Source organism: Populus euphratica, unplaced genomic scaffold (assembly GCF_000495115.2).
Source record: "Populus euphratica unplaced genomic scaffold, PopEup_1.0 scaffold9.1, whole genome shotgun sequence".
Taxonomy (NCBI): domain Eukaryota; kingdom Viridiplantae; phylum Streptophyta; class Magnoliopsida; order Malpighiales; family Salicaceae; genus Populus; species Populus euphratica.
The window spans coordinates 1,247,438-1,264,124 of NW_011499857.1; the positions used below are offsets into that span (position 1 = coordinate 1,247,438).

Consider the following 16,687-nt stretch of genomic DNA (forward strand, 5'->3'; position numbering starts at 1 on the left):
AAAACCGATGAGTTTTTATTTTAAAGGGCAAAATTATCAGTGCCATGCTATAATCCACAATGCATCAAAGTGTGGGGGTTATAATACTTTGCTCACACTCTTTCGGTTTTGCACTTGATTTCTATTATTATATATTAAAAAATATTTTTTTATTGCGTAGCATGGTGAGATTGTCCTCTTCTTTGTATCAATGAAATCTATCCCAGAAGGGAGAAATGAAAAAAGAAAAACCGCGAAACTTGACGGGTTGGAAACTGATTTGCGATTCATTGTACATTTTAGGCACCAACTTGCAAAATCTAAATGAGAACCGAAAGCTTTAATTGTTGTTGTTGTTGTTAAGAGGAAGAAGGGGGGATTATTCCTGGGGTCGCCAACCAGAGGATGTGGTACAAGGCCAAGGTAACCGAAGGTAGCCGCTCCCTCAATAAAGTCCAGAGGGCGAGCCTAATTGGCCAGCAACAACGACACGGCGAATCCGAATCAAAAGCTTCTTGACTGTCGCAACAGTGTCAGATAGTTCTTTTCGGCTAGACCACGCAACCTTTCCCCTCGTCCTTGGATAATCCAACTGCTTAATAAAATAGCTTCTGCTGAAATTCTGACTAGGGAAGAAAGAGCCAACGATGAAATAAACTAGAGGCAGATTTGGACAACTGCAGAGGCTTAGATATATAACGGTGTATGGTCTAATCGCATTGAACAAGCGCATCACAAAAAACCTCGGTGGGAAATCTGAGGCGGCTTGGGAGTTAATTCCACTTTTTCATTTTTGTGTTCTTATGTGGTAATCCTGTTGCTCGCATGGCTGTAACACTGGCTGAACAACAAGTTTGGCGCACCCGATTCAACACACAAACCTCAGCCACAAAAGCAAATACACCCTGAGCCGCACTGCTTGGCACATGCCCCTACATGGTCTCCAAAGCATTTTGAACCAAAATTGCTGAAAATTAATAGCCGTGGTCCGAGTTGAGAACGTTGTGGGGGGGGTTTTGCTACACACCTAATAATGGCTTTTTACTAAAATCTAATCATACCAGCGCACGGTGTATAAATTGTTGGGATTTATGCATGTCAAAATAATTCTCGCACGGGCTGATCCGACTTCTACGAAGTCAAGAACGCGAAAACATGTCTCAAGTTGCAAAGTCGAGAGGAAAAGTTATAATCGACGGTTTTACGAGGCAGGCGGAAAAAAAGAATTATATCAACTAAAAGGTCTACCTGATTACTATAGAAAAATTTCAAAATCTCGGAAATAGTTTCAAGGTGGGTAAGTATCAAGTTCTCCCTATTAAACCATGCTGAGAACATAAATTTAAACCTCAACTTATTCCATAACTCGTTGCCGTATATCTTTCAGAGAGGATGAACGCCAACACCTGACAACAGCTTCGAATTCTGCTGCTTCACTAATCTTCAACATTCTATCATTTAGCTTTTGAATCAATCACCTTCTTTGCAAAAGAAGGCAAACAGAAAGCCGCTGTATGCAACTGAAAATGGGAAGGAGTAACGGTAAGAACAGAACAGCAGTATTCAGAGAAAATTGGAAACATTGGCTAGTTCAAGAAAAGCACATTGCTATGGAGCCTCTCACCTCTGAGTTGTAAAATTTCAAGGGTTTTGATTTGCTTTGACTATCATTGGAATCTATAGGATTAACTGGATGCTTGAAATCAACAGCAGGTCCCTCAGTCGAGCAAAGCATGAAACCAATCATTCCACTGAAAAAATAAATAAATCCAAGCAAACATTAGCACTGAAGAATACACAAGATATATATACTTACTGTGAAAAGGCACAACATCAAGCAAAAAATACATAAAATAAATAAAACACAACTAAGCAAGAATCAGGCTGGAAAGAGATGGTTTGATAAGTAACGAGGGCCTTTTGTTCTATGAGTGAGGTTTCTGTTGCGTGTGCAAACCGAGGAAACTACAGGAGAGAGAGCAGGGGATAAGCACAAACCTTGGGTACGTAGGAACAGTAGTCCATGCATAGTTAACGGAGCCTTTGAAGATTTGATGGCAGTTTGCCACAATATCTTCAATGATGTTCATGTGAAGCCATATACTTTCTGCCTGTGTGCTCACAACTCCTCCTGGACGGAGAGCCTTTGCTACTGACTCAAAAAAGGGCTTCTCAAAAAGCTCTTGAGCAGGACCTAGGTGATGGAAATATAATGTTTTGAAAGGCATTAGGAGCTATTAAATTAAAAAAAGATAATTCTCAAGTTCACTATGATAAGTACAGAATTGCAACAGCTTGCAGAGGTGCTGTTACCTATTGGATCGGAAGAATCTACTATAACTGCATCATAAGTACCTTCAGGAACAGCTTTTAAAAATGCAACTCCTGCAAGTTCAAATAAATTTGACCGTTAAATAAATTCGCAAGAGAAGAAAAGAGGGGGACAAGGAAGAAGCAGTTGATACCATCACCAATATGGAGAGTCACACGGGGATCCTCATACCCGACTGATACGTCAGGGAAGAATTTTTTAGAAACCTGGAAGACACAAAAAGAATACGTAAGGGACACTTCAAAATTTCCAGTCCTTAATTTAATTGGAATCGACACAGCATACTCAATCAGAAGAGGCAAAATGCACTACTTCTAATGATATCAAACTCAACTCATCGCTAATGTAACCATTAAAAATCTAGGAACAGACAAAGCATGAATTAAGCTTTTAAGTGTCCTACTCACATCAACAACCATCTTATCTATTTCACATATGTCAATCTGCACAACAGAAGAGTGCCTAGCGACTTCCCGTAGGACCCCACCATCTCCTCCACCAATAACCAAAACCTGATGGAGAAAAAAATGTGTCAAGAATTTGAAAGAAAACAGAAAGACCAAGTTTTAGTATCATGTAAATATGATAAATAATACTGGAGATAGAAAACTCAAATGGAGTCAAGTGAACATAAAACCACATCAATCAGCACAGCATAATCACCCCATGTTCAACAGCATTGAATAGAATTTTGTTTTTAACCTCTATAGATTGGCAATTCTCAAAGTCAAAAGTCTTTTGACTTTCTCTTTCATCTTCTACTTTAAATCCCATATCCTCCGGGTATGGCTCTTAAAGGCTCAATTTGACATGTTTGCTGCTTTCTCAGTAAGAAATGCTGTCCTAATTCCATCTTTGGACACATGTAAATTTGAATAACTAGCAGTAAAATTGCTACCACACCAAATTGTTGCTACAGGCTCAGGGTGATAAAGGCAAAAGCAAAGCAAACCATGCCTTTCATCTCTAATGTCTCATTCCATGAAATTAAATATGAGCATTTGATGGCCCATTCCGTACCAGCATATCCTAAACACATTAACACATCAACTACACTTTGATGGTACAAAATCACAACCAGGAATGAAATGCTAACTGAAACGTGTCATGATACATGTAACAATGCTCAAATGGCACTCATGATTGCAAATGTATTTCCATTCAATTAATTGATTCTATACCTTCTTTGGGTTAGCAATTGAGCAAAGTGGAAGGTGAGTGATCATTTCTTGATATGCACATTCATCCCTCTCAGTGAGTTGAATTACCCCATCTAAAACTAGAACCTTTCCATATGTTGATGACTGCAAAAGAGCATCATGATGCTTATATGTTATATTTCGCACATATAAAAAGACAAAAAGATTAGCACATGTCCATGGTATTAAATACCTGAAAGACCATAACATTCTGATAGTCAGACTTCCCTTGAAATAAGATCTTCTCTACTTTCAAGGAATGTGCCTCTCCTACAGGTTTCAAAAGTGAATCTCATAAGAAGATGTAAAAGTCAAAAACACGGGGTTCATAAAGACTAGGGCAATTAGCAGGAAGATTTACGATATAATTGGCTAAGATAACAGGCTTCAGGTTTGCATAACATTACAGAGAAAAACGCCAAATATTACATACATGAAGGTGCAGAACAGAAAAGTGCTTAGCAGGTATTCTAAATGATATAAAGTATCCTTACTCAAGATTTCAGAGCTAGCCCCAATTGAATGACACGAGGATTGCAAGTTGAAGGAAATCATCATTTTGTTAGCAAATGCAGAGCTAGTTCTTTTCTCGGTAACCCTATTAGTATCAAAACTCCCAACACTTGCATATATACCAGATTTTTAAGAATCATTTGACATGAATGAGATTCAAAGACACGCAAGACAGAGCAGATGGTAGCCAATTCCCGCTAATCAGGTACAATCATCTAGATAGTTATTTTATATAATTCAGTGTTTAAGGGTGTACTGGAACATTTGATGGTCTAGACAACAAAAAATGCAAATTCCAGAGTAGGATTATAATAAAAAATAAAAATAATACTGGAAAAAAAAATTATCCCAGGGGGGAGGCCATGGACAAGAACACCAAAACGAATAGCAAATACTCGGAACAAAAGGAGCAACATGATTGCCAATCAAGTATAAACAAAAAATAATAATAATCTCATACAAAGCAGACTGCCTCAGCAACCAAAAAAATGAACAACTCGGATAACAACATAAAAACATAATCCCCGAAAAGATAAACAGCTACGCAAAACAACATGAGCATATCATCTTGTATTCCAAAGAATACAGGACAAAAAAGGTCCTGAACCTTTTCGAGATTCATGGTATTCTTGGTTGCAAGGAAGAGAAAAGGAGAACAAAAAAATGAAGGGGTATTGGAGAAGAGAAATACCAGGCCACATTGGGCTAATCTCAGAGAACCAGCCAGCAATAACGGAGGAGATATAATCGTTACTGTTGGTCTCTGTCTCCATGGCTTCAGTGGCAGCAGAGGCTCCATTCTCTTCATCTTCTCTTGGCCTCTTCACTGGCAAATCAGTAACAACACTCTCTTCAGCCATACAGACTCTCTGTTCTTCTTGCTGGAGCGCACCTAAAACCCTCCCTTACTCCCAAGAATCTTTTTATATATAAAAAAAAAAATCCTAAGTGGAAAAGAATAAAAAGGAGGAGCACCCCGGAAGAGAGACACAGACCCAAAAAACCCTAATGAAGGGGTTTAGCCGAAGTTGAGTAGTTAAAAGAAATGGAAGAGAAGCCGCATCTTACTTTATTATTTTCCCATATTTTTGTGATGCCCTTTTGTTTTACTTTTTAAAAAAAAAAAATATGTTCGGGTCAGACAGTTTATGGCTACAAGTCCAGTGAAATAGAAATTGTTTTAAATTTTTTTATTAAAAATATATTAAAATAAAAAATAATTTTAAACAATAAAAAATTATCTAAAAATTATTTAAAAATATTAAAAATATATTAAAAATAATTTTAAACACTAAAAAATAAATTTTAAAAAAATATAACTTCAACCCGTTCTTAAAAACCCTCGGATCTAGTGTTGTAATAATTTTATATATTTATTTTTCTTGCAGCAATAATATTCTTAAGCTAGTTTTCAAATCACTCAAGCTAAGTTTTCTTTGTGAAAAAAATTTAATAGCGTAATCCTTTTCTGATTTCATGTATTTAAATAAAATATAACCTCACACTTGGGGCTAGAGATGGCAATAATACAACTTACTGTGTTGTAAATTATATTTTTTTAAATTTAAATTTTTATTAAAAAATAATTTTTTTATATTTTATATCATTTTGTTATTCATGATAATTTTTAAAAATTAAAAAATATTATTTTAATATAAAAATATTTTAAAAAATAACAATAACAAAACTTTGAGGTAAAGTAACACCGAAAAGAATCGGCTTAAAGACGCCCCCTTTTGTTTTCTTTTTCTGGTTCCTGTCGCTTTTTGCGTTGAAAACATTATCTTCTCAGTCCGAGACCTTGCCTGCGATATGAATCATAACATGAAGTTCATGCTGCAGAGAAAAATGATGGGGCTATCGATTAGGGCTTGAGAATTTTGGGATGAGGTTCCTCTGCTTTACCACCTTTCTTTTGTTCTTATTCTTTCTCGACATTCTCAGCTTTTTTACAGCCGTCTGCCGCTTTAAAGCTTCGGAGCATGTACCTGTTTGGACGGTGGTTTAGGCTATGTTTGGTATATATGTTTTTAAGATTTTATTAATTTTTTTAGTTTTAAATTATTTTTTTATATTTTTAAATAATTTTGACATACGGATATTAAAAAAAAATCTTAAAAAATAAAAAATATATAATTTTAGTATTTTTCCCAAGAAAAAAACAATTCCAAGCATGATATTAATAAATTAGGGTCTGGCATTCACAGGATTGTCGTTTCCTGGTTCATACCATCTGCAAGGTGTTTGTTTTCTTAAAATCCACTGTTTTGCATTTCATCTAATAATACATTAAATATGATATGATTTCTATTTTTAAAAATAACCTTAGTATAATTATTGCTCAACTCACGTGACGTGATTTAAGCATCAAATGGTGGGGTACTTCTTGAATATTAAAACGTTTTTTGGGATTCGTTTGGCGATAGTAATTAGGCATGTATGAATTCATCCCATGATCGAGGAGTTTTGCTTGCTCCCTCCCCACCACCTACAAATGCCCTCCGGCCACCGCGGCCTGCCCATCCAGTCTTTCACTCATCGATAAATCATGGGAAGACTCTACGAAGGCTCAATGGCACCTCGGATACCACGATTTGAAATCGACTCTTTTTTTTTTCTTTCTTTTTTTCATGTTCAGGGTAGGAGAGCTCCATAGCCATGTATAAAGGTGGGTTCAGAGTCTTAACAGGCAGGAGGTGAAAGCTTGAGCCGGGAAAATCCTCAATTATGCCTAAAAACCATGTCTAAGAAAGCCAATAATGTGATAACTTCATGAAACTTTAAATGATTACTTGATTCCCCTTCCTCCTCCCTTTCTTAAGCCAGGCCTGGAAACTTTACAAGGTCACAAGCATCTGAAGCCGCAATGTTGGCCATGGATGTAATAACCATGTTCCTAATAATGTATGGGAAGAACGGGTCTAAATGTTAGCATGTAATTAGGGAAGAAAATTACTTTTATGAGAAATATATTAAGATAGTGTTTGTTTTTATGGTTAAAGTTAAGATTGAGGTGGGGTATAATCTAATTATATATAAAATTCAATTATAAAAATTAATTTTTTTAATAAATCTTATACACAAACTTGAACTCTAAATATTTAAGATAAAGATTATAAGTTGTGATGGTTTATGTTTAAAAAATTTATTTTTAATAAAAGAAATTGAATTTTTTAGAAATTTGCAAACAGGTTTTAATTATCAACAACGACAATTAAATGATAACAATGAGAAACCGCGTGATGCAAAAGACGAAAGAGCATCTCGAAGTTTCAGGTCAATCCCATGAAGATTTCAAGGGATCATTCATAAGGTGCATTGAATCCTGATGATGGTCTTGGGGAACAACAAGATCAGAAGCCACGCCACGAGCTCAAGGCAAAGGAAACTTCTGTAGAAGTCAGTCGGTTAGCAGAGTCAAAAGAAGAAAGAAGAAGAAATCAATGATGTTGATGGTTCTCTGAACTTCAAAGGGAAGAGGAAGAGATGAAGGAACAAGGGCAAAATTCAAGTCAACCCCAGAAAATTACAGACCTCAACAATTCTAAGGAGGAACTTTCTGGCCTGGAAATTGAAGAAAAAGCTTTAAGAAAGATTCACTTCTTTGATGGATGGTCTCAATGTTGAAACTCAGGAACACGAAACAACGCAAGGTGACGAGCCAGACTGGAAACAGTTGTCCATGAATGGTACGGAGAATAGAGAAAAAGCTCTCTACTAACTTACTATGCTTCAACTCTTCGGAATTGTAAGGAAGTATTGATGACATGCCACACTTGCGGATGTTAACTTGTCGTGTTTTTTAAACCTGTTTTGCTTGCTCCCTCCCCACCACCTACAAATGCCCTCCGGCCACCGCGGCCTGCCCATCCAGTCTTTCACTCATCGATAAATCATGGGAAGACTCTACGAAGGCTCAATGGCACCTCGGATACCACGATTTGAAATCGACTCTTTTTTTTTTCTTTCTTTTTTTCATGTTCAGGGTAGGAGAGCTCCATAGCCATGTATAAAGGTGGGTTCAGAGTCTTAACAGGCAGGAGGTGAAAGCTTGAGCCGGGAAAATCCTCAATTATGCCTAAAAACCATGTCTAAGAAAGCCAATAATGTGATAACTTCATGAAACTTTAAATGATTACTTGATTCCCCTTCCTCCTCCCTTTCTTAAGCCAGGCCTGGAAACTTTACAAGGTCACAAGCATCTGAAGCCGCAATGTTGGCCATGGATGTAATAACCATGTTCCTAATAATGTATGGGAAGAACGGGTCTAAATGTTAGCATGTAATTAGGGAAGAAAATTACTTTTATGAGAAATATATTAAGATAGTGTTTGTTTTTATGGTTAAAGTTAAGATTAAGGTTAGGGATCATCTAACTATATATAAAATTCAATCATAAAAATTAATTTTTTTAATTAGTCTTATACACAAACTTTAATCTCAACCACAAAAACTAAGATAAAGATTATAAGTTGTGATGGTTTATGTTTAAAAAATTTATTTTTAATAAAAGAAATTGAATTTTTTAGAAATTTGCAAACAGGTTTTAATTATCAACAACGACAATTAAATGATAACAATGAGAAACCGCGTGATGCAAAAGACGAAAGAGCATCTCGAAGTTTCAGGTCAATCCCATGAAGATTTCAAGGGATCATTCATAAGGTGCATTGAATCCTGATGATGGTCTTGGGGAACAACAAGATCAGAAGCCACGCCACGAGCTCAAGGCAAAGGAAACTTCTGTAGAAGTCAGTCGGTTAGCAGAGTCAAAAGAAGAAAGAAGAAGAAATCAATGATGTTGATGGTTCTCTGAACTTCAAAGGGAAGAGGAAGAGATGAAGGAACAAGGGCAAAATTCAAGTCAACCCCAGAAAATTACAGACCTCAACAATTCTAAGGAGGAACTTTCTGGCCTGGAAATTGAAGAAAAAGCTTTAAGAAAGATTCACTTCTTTGATGGATGGTCTCAATGTTGAAACTCAGGAACACGAAACAACGCAAGGTGACGAGCCAGACTGGAAACAGCTGTCCATGAATGGTACGGAGAATAGAGAAAAAGCTCTACCAACTTGGCAGGCTTCAATTCTTCGGAATTATAAGGAAGTATTGATGACATGTCACACTTGCGGATGTTAAGTTGTCGTGCTTTTTAAACCTGTTTTTTACAGGTTAAAATGTGCTCTTTCAAAAAAATTATTATTTTTTTAATTACATTGCTGATTTTAAAAAATATCCCCCTGCCTTGGCAACTTGCTAAAACAGCCTAACTCTTGCATATCTATGTTTCCCATTGTATTTTAAAAATATTATTAAAACAATTTATTTATTTTTAAATTAATATATTTTTAAATTATTTTAATGTGTTAATTTCAAAATTAATTTTTAAAAAATTAAAAAAATTACTTGATATATTTTTTTAAATAAAAAATACTTTAAAAAATAATAACAATCCTTCTCTTAAACAAGTTACTTTTAGTAAATCAAGAGGATTTAAAAAAAATCTACTAATAGTTTTTTTATATATTATATTATTTTGTCTTAAATGATTGTACCTTTTAATTTGTTTATTTTAAATAAATACAATTATAATTATAATAAACTCGAAATAATATGAAAAACATGGTAGCAAAATCATTTATAGTGCTATTATATTTTATTTTGGACTCACTGCGGTAAAAAGAAAATTATTCTCATTTTTTTTGGGTAAATAACTAGAACACGTGTGAAATAGCTAGAACAGAACTAATAAGCGTCAAATACAGGGATTTAAATATAGGTAAATTAGATCACAAATTGATATTATCACGTCCGGTGCTAGTAAATATCTTTTTTTACTTGAAGGGGTGCCGTTGAAATTATAACTTGTTGCCTCTGTGAGCTAGAATTTCAAAGGAAATAATTGATGAAAAGATGTAATAAAACTTTGAATAAATTAATTGATTTGTTTTTTCAGAAGAGTGCCGTTTATTTATTAATAAATGATGATAGATTGAAGGTAGGCTAGCTATAAAACGCAATCAAGTGATCGGATCAAAAGGCACGTCATCGTCTTTGTTCTTCAAGGATGGAGTGTCCGCGCGTGTGATGAAACTGTTTCAAAATTATTTAGTTAATCAAAACACTAATCCTCACATTAATCAACCAGGCATAATACCAATCACGCAAGGAAAGCTAATAAAGAAATTCATTCAACTGGTAGGTCTCCTTTCAATTGAAAAAAAATGATTACATTCTCTCAAATGGAACACGCACTGATTTCGTTGCTTCCTCGTCGTTAAAATTGAGTTCATCTCTAACAAGAACAAAAATGTGTTCATTTAATGAAAGGTAACAACTCTATTTTTAAGATTCAAATGGGAAACATTAATAAACCTAGATTGCAATCTTCTTGTGTTTTACAATAACGAGAAACCGAGACTACGAAGATTAAGACATAACAAGATCAGCCTTGCAGCCATGCAAGTAAAAATGCCATTACATGCTCTATCATGATTTTGACCTCAGAGAAAGGCCCGTTTCCACTTTCTTAATTTCAAAGATGAGCATCCTCCACATCTTGAGGACAAACATTTCAGCTTCATCATCTAATATAGCCTGAAGCATCTCCAGCATTTGAGATGCCTTCACATGTTCCTGAGTACTCGATACAATGTAATCAACCAACGTGGTTTCTTCCTCTCCCAAGAACTCTGTAATCTTCTTTGATATCCAAGGTCTCATTCTCTCATGAAGCTCATGCTGTTAAGGTGCAGAACAAAACAATGGGAAAACATCATAAAGCATGAAGTCATAGGCATGGTAGTAAAAACTGAGGGGATAGTTAAAGAAATATCTGACACAACTTATTCCAAAGCAGTAAGAACTGAGCAACACGGCGTAAACAGAGTTGCTCACCTTGTCATACACAGCCCAATTTATCTCATATAAGAATAGCTCCTCCTTGGTTTTTGGGATCATATCAATCAATTGCTTCGCATCCAAAAGCTTCTGTTTATCTGGTGTCTTGACTTTATCCAGTCCATGATCTCGGTTCCGGTCCCTGTCCCGTTCAGGAACCTTATCTTTGTTATCATCTCTGGTTCGATTAATGTTGTCCTCATTACGGTCCCTATCCCGCTGGCTAGACCTATCATGAGAGCGTCTGCTCCTTTCTCGTTCTACATCAGGCTTCTCCTCTTTGGGAGCAACATTTGATATTCGCTTTGCAAATTCTGCAGCAGCAACAAGATTTGGTGGCTGTGCTCCAGAAACAGCAGGTTGGACAGCCTGGAGCTCCTCAGTTGAATAATCGATGGGAACCAGTGGCCTCATCTTCTTCTCCTTCCGTGCATCATCATCCTCCTCTTCATGGAAAACAGACGGGACAGCAGCTCGTTTTCCAGAGCCAACTAAACCAAAGCCCAACTTTCTTGCAGGAGCACTACCACTATGTCGTGTATCTGGTTCAGCCATTAATGCCATGTTTGATTCATCACCAGTACCATTTTGTAATACCCCATCACCTGCCATGCAAAGCATACCACATTCAAAACATTGGAGATGTTCCACTTTTTTCCAATAAGGGGTGTTGGGGAACAACACGCAAAATTAGGGGGGAAAACCAAGAAACAAATACACAAAGTTTACCTGCATGGTTTTCATTACCAGAATCACCATCATAGTCTTTTTCAATGGCCTCATCTTTACTTTCAACAATAGGTCCTTCCGCCAGACTGGTCATTTCACTTCCATTCAAGACATGTCCAGACAAGAGTTTCAATTCATCTTTCTGTTTCTCCTGAAGCTTTTCTTCCTCGTCTCTCCTCTTGGACTCGGCAATTTCTTCCTCTTCTTTGAGCCTATCAGCCAAGTCATCCTCCTTCTCTCGTAGTCTCTTCCTTCGTCTATCCTCTAAAGCACTTCTACGCCACCTTTTTCTCGAATCATCATCTTCATCTTCCTCGTCATGAAGTATCTCCTTCCTTCGTTTGCGTTCTCTTTCCTTATCCCTCTCCTTCTCATACTGCCTCTGTTTCTCCTTCTCTCTCTCCCTATACTCCCAATCTCTGAGGCGTTCTTCAAACTCACGCTCAGCTTCCTCAATCTTCCTTCTTTGCTCTCTCTCTTTCCTTACACGCTCTCGTTCTGTTTCCCTTTCATATCTTTCAATTTCTCGTTCTTTTTCCCGTTTTAGATCTCGTTCTCTGTCTCTGTCTCTGCTTCTCCTGTCATACCCTCTACTCCTATCAGGTGAGCTCGTTTCAGGCCTGTCCTGTTCGCCTGCAGCTTTATTGTCACTGCTTGTTTCGTCATCATTTTTTCCTTCAACTACATCCGCATAATCATAAACATCAGCAATTGACAGTAGAGGTTTGAAAAACTACCATCACAACAGACCAACAAAAGTAAAATGATAATTTATCACTGTAAACACTCACCACTTTTCATTATGTCTGCATCAGTGTCACCATCTCTTGATTTAGATGGCAATTCCAAATTTGAATTCCCAGAACCATCTGCGGGTGCTACTGAAGGTGGTGGAGGGGGAGGTAGAGGTTTGGTCTTTAACCTCTCTTCTATCATGCTAGTAAGCTTCTCTATAGCCTCTCGGTCACCTGCCTTGTCTTCATCAGTCACAATACCAAAGTTAGAAAGGTCACGATTTTCTTTGTTCCCTTTGTCACTATCATTGTTTGAGTCCTCGACAGAGGATTTGGAAAATTCACCCTTCTTGTCATCAGTGCCTGTTCCATCCTCCTTGCCAGTGTCTGCTACTTGAGTCTCTTTGAAATTCTTTGAGTTTTCAGTTTTCTTTTCGACATACCGCTCGAGATATTCTTTGGTTGCTTGATTAACATTCAACTGTCAATCATGGAATAGAAAGAACAATGATCATAGATTCATATGCTAATAATTAGTTAAAAAAAATACAAAAGAAGATGCAGAAAGATAACAAATAATTAATGCATCCACTACTTCTAATGAGCGATTCCTTAAACAGCCGCGATATGCATGCTACACTACACTTTTATTTTCTAGTCACTATGGCACCTATTCCCCTTTTTAAGAAAATGAAAATGGTGTTCAAGAGTGCTTCAAAGACTTACAAGGTCTATCATCCAGAACAAGCTAGTCTACAAATTAGGTTCAAATTCCAGATTTATGTTTAAATGAGGTTGCAATCAATGATTAATTGCCTCTCCCAAATTAAATTCTTAACTTATTTCATCTCTGCTAGCAAATTTTCCTTTACCTTTTAATCTTGGTTTTGATCAAGCAAGCTTAAAATGAACCAGTAATTTCTCAAGGATGGAGAAAATTTACACTACTAGAAAGCCAAACAGTTAAACTTTTGCATCCTATCCTCGTGAAATTCCATTGAAATACTGCCTACCAAACTTGATGCTGAAAATTTCACGATTTAAAACCTCCTATTCACAGAGAAAGAAGCAAAGGACCCTTAGTAGCTTGTTAGCCAGGGATTTTATTATAATAAAACTCAATTACATCTCCACCTAAGAGCAGAAAAGTTTAATTAAAAGAGATACCAAATATTGAAAGCCCGATCATCACCATTCATCTCATAATCAATTGTGTGTCTAAAATTTGACAACAGAAAAAAAAATTGAGAACCCTACATACCATTAGTTCTTGCCCATCAATGTTAAATTTAGTCAGTAGTCGTAATGCTCGGAGAACCCCTTCAGCAGATTCAAATTCACAAAATCCAAAACCTCTAGGAGTTCCATTAGCAGGATCTTGAGGACGTTTCCAACTCTTGACAGGTCCACAAAACTTCACAAAGTGCAAAACCAAAATTTTGTCAAAATTGAAGCTTCGTTTGAACTAGACAAGACTATGGGTAAAGCAAAAGGAAGCCTGATTGTAAAGCATAAATAGATAGAAATAATGTAACTGATGACATGCCTGAAGGAGAGACATCATAAAATCATTTTCCACGGATGGTGCTATCTTGCCAATATAAACTGTGGTTTGTGGTTTCTCAGCTGGTGTCACAGAAGGAATTACTGGCCTGATAATTGGGTACATAACTGGGCGAACACCAGGAATCCCAGGAACAAGGGGTCGAGGCACTGCTGGAACCACACTAAGTGCTCCAGGAGGGCGTGGAGGAAACAAGGGGCGAACCACTGCTGGATACGGGGAGGGGTAGCGCATAATTCCTGCAAAAATTGAAAATAAACATCTATGCAGACACATCAGAGCAGGTCTTCAAATGAAATACAATAGCAAGCATCGATCTAACCATTAAACATATGAGCAAATAATTTTAAAAGAATAATCAAGCGTTGTTACCACACAATAAAAGCATATTAGAGATGGCACCATAGGCATCAACTATCACCAGCTGAACAGATAACCTGAGGGAAACATAAAGAAAAATAGGATGGAGTTCATAAACATGGACTTGTGAAGTGGGCTTACCTCATGCATCCCCTTGCAAGGTAGTAGTCTTTTAAAATCATCACATGCACCAAATGTGGGATTTTGACGTGCAGTAACATGAGATTGGGAACATCTCATGGGTAAATCAGAAGTAATAACACACAACTAGACTGTTATACTATTTGCAATGTTAGTTTATCATCATTGTTAGTTGTTCAAGGAACGCAGGTAAACAACAAAAGAATAACGAGAGAGAGAGAGAGAGAAGAGAGGAAGAAAGAGAAAGAAAAGGATTGATGGTAAATTGGAAGAATTGTGATACCTTAGAACACAAAGCCAAGGAGCACTCAGTTGGTATCATGTTCTGCTGCTGGCAATTCATAGACAGACCCATGAAATGAAAAGAATCCTTATAACTACCAGAACTAAAATAAAATGACATATGATGTTTAATACCAAATTTTAGGCTTTCATTTTGAACTGTTTATTCCAAAGAAAACAATCAAACGAGATATGTGCATACCAAAAAAGGAGTTGTAGAAGGTGATGGATGTTGTCTCACTCAGTCTTAAAGAGCAATTGGAAGCCTTCCAACTTTTCTTACCGTGTTCAATCAAAGACCACTGTAGGAGGAAAACATCCCGTCATCATCGATGTCCCTTTTTGGGGTTTGGTTTCTAAATTCCTCCACTACCCTCTTTCAACCCTAACACACTCATCCTCATATAACTACCATGACTATTAATTAATTACCCTAATTTATGATCCACGGATTTAACTCAAATCTAATCATCATCAAAAATTCAAATAACACAATTCAATTTAACAGAAAAAACAATGGTATCTAATTATTAAACGACGAGACAGACGGGCATATTATGAAAAAAACTAAAGAAAATAAAGGATAAGAGGGAGAGGAGGAATAACCCACCAGGTGGGGGAGCGATATTCCCCTGATAACCATTGGGAATGGGAGCGTAGTGTGGTCTCGGAGCCTGAACACCTGGCTGGACCTGATACGGCGGCATCATGGGGGGGACGCCAACGCTAGGGTTTTGATAAAATTGTGCAGCAGCAGGGGGGGGAGCAGAAACTGGACGGAATGAGGGAGCCAGCTGCGGAGGCGGCGCGTAGGAGGTTATCGCCGGTGTGGGTGTCATTGTGGCGTCGGGTTGGGGTGCAGGGTTATTGTTGTTATTAAGGGGTTCAGTTTTTAAGGAATTGGGGTCTGGAATACCGGGAGCGGGAGAGGGAGATGAAGAAGAATCCTCCGCCATGGAGAGAGCGTATGTGAGAGAGAGATCTGTAATGGCAGTGATGTTCTCTCCTCTTGATTTTTTTTTATATATAGTGTGTATGCCCTAGACAGAGAGAGATGAGCAGGAGAATTAGCGAGTGGAATGGGTAAAACAAGGCAGGCTCCAGAGGAAGGAAGAGCATGATGTCCTTTTACGAGCCCACCTCTCCCCTATATACTGGCTGATTAATTCCATTGGAATCCGCATACATCATTTTACAACAGTTAAAACTTAAAACCCCTTTGAAAAATACTATTCACGCGCCTACTTGCATAGCACAAATGCTCTAAGACTTGTGGTGTTTTTAGTTTTTGCTGCGTGCACTGTAAATCAAGACACATTCTATTCTGGATATGCACGGTGGAATTTCTCGGCTTTGAAGGCGTGGGGGTGTTGTTATCTTTTAGGGCAAAACCCTTAATTGAAAAAATTGAAGCCTTGTGCGTGGGTTTATTTTGGTATTTTTCTTAGGTTACAATTAAAACATTAATTTACCCTTGTAAATCATAAAACATCATTTTATGTATTTAGGGCTGTTTTAGTCTTGCACATTAATTTATTTGTTATATCCAGGAGCGTTTTAGAAATTTTACATTGATTTTAATAATACAAGTACTATATTGACCTTAAAAGGTAAAACGCCATGAACTTTGGTGTAAAGGACTTATAGAAATTTCAATTTTTTGATAGACAATGGAATTACTCCATTGCTCTCACTATATTTGTTAACCTTCGTTTCAAGAGGCTGGTTGTTATTTTCTTGTTTTTTTTTATTATTGTTGTTTAGTCATAAAAATATTTTTGTTTTTTGACAAGCTAGTAAACAATAAAATTACTCAATTACTTTTGATATTCGAATTTTTTTAGCCTTTGATTAAAGGTCTTAGTTGTAATTTCCTAATAGTTTTTTTTGTCATTATTGTTGAGTCCTAAGTACATTTTCAGTTTTGTGCAAATTAAAAAAAACAAAGAAAAAA

The 16,687-nt window shown here is 36.8% G+C and overlaps 2 protein-coding genes across 8 annotated transcripts; both read right to left on the reverse strand.

Moving 5' to 3' along the window:
- Positions 1 to 1,194: 1,194 nt before the first annotated feature.
- Positions 1,195 to 5,110, reverse strand: LOC105123639 (spermidine synthase 1-like). Its single transcript, XM_011023324.1, has 9 exons — positions 4,715 to 5,110; positions 3,704 to 3,780; positions 3,493 to 3,615; positions 2,719 to 2,823; positions 2,445 to 2,517; positions 2,293 to 2,364; positions 1,978 to 2,173; positions 1,604 to 1,730; positions 1,195 to 1,499 (listed from the first exon to the last, which is right to left on the reverse strand). Exons 1-9 carry the CDS (start codon positions 4,881 to 4,883, stop codon positions 1,434 to 1,436), a joined length of 1,008 nt encoding a protein of 335 aa, XP_011021626.1. The 5' UTR covers positions 4,884 to 5,110; the 3' UTR covers positions 1,195 to 1,433.
- Positions 5,111 to 10,240: 5,130 nt separating this feature from the next.
- Positions 10,241 to 15,862, reverse strand: LOC105123640 (RNA-binding protein 25-like). 7 transcript variants are annotated; one of them, XM_011023331.1, is made up of 8 exons: positions 14,936 to 15,334; positions 14,735 to 14,782; positions 13,933 to 14,189; positions 13,648 to 13,800; positions 12,444 to 12,867; positions 11,653 to 12,333; positions 10,921 to 11,528; positions 10,241 to 10,764 (listed from the first exon to the last, which is right to left on the reverse strand). In XM_011023331.1, exons 3-8 carry the CDS (start codon positions 14,182 to 14,184, stop codon positions 10,513 to 10,515), a joined length of 2,370 nt encoding a protein of 789 aa, XP_011021633.1. In that variant the 5' UTR covers positions 14,185 to 14,189; positions 14,735 to 14,782; positions 14,936 to 15,334; the 3' UTR covers positions 10,241 to 10,512. The 7 variants fall into 7 exon arrangements, with proteins under 7 accessions (XP_011021633.1, XP_011021627.1, XP_011021628.1 ...); XM_011023325.1 differs by lacking the exons at positions 14,735 to 14,782; positions 14,936 to 15,334 and adding an exon at positions 15,344 to 15,862; XM_011023326.1 differs by adding an exon at positions 15,344 to 15,434 and having other exon boundaries at positions 13,933 to 15,035.
- Positions 15,863 to 16,687: the final 825 nt, after the last annotated feature.

Bases quoted from the DNA above. Each gene is read 5' to 3' on its own strand.
- LOC105123639 (XM_011023324.1), bottom strand. From the start codon at position 4,883: ATGGCTGAAGAGAGTGTTGTTACTGATTTGCCAGTGAAGAGGCCAAGA. The intron at 3,616-3,703 runs GTATTTAATACC...GCTCTTTTGCAG, and splicing joins AGAATGTTATGGTCTTTCAG to TCATCAACATATGGAAAGGT. The intron at 2,365-2,444 runs GTATCAACTGCT...TTGAACTTGCAG, and splicing joins GACTCTCCATATTGGTGATG to GAGTTGCATTTTTAAAAGCT.
- LOC105123640 (XM_011023325.1), bottom strand. From the start codon at position 15,689: ATGGCGGAGGATTCTTCTTCATCTCCCTCTCCCGCTCCCGGTATTCCA. The intron at 11,529-11,652 runs GTAAACTTTGTG...TTTGCATGGCAG, and splicing joins TGGTAATGAAAACCATGCAG to GTGATGGGGTATTACAAAAT. The intron at 10,765-10,920 runs GTGAGCAACTCT...GCACCTTAACAG, and splicing joins ATTGGGCTGTGTATGACAAG to CATGAGCTTCATGAGAGAAT.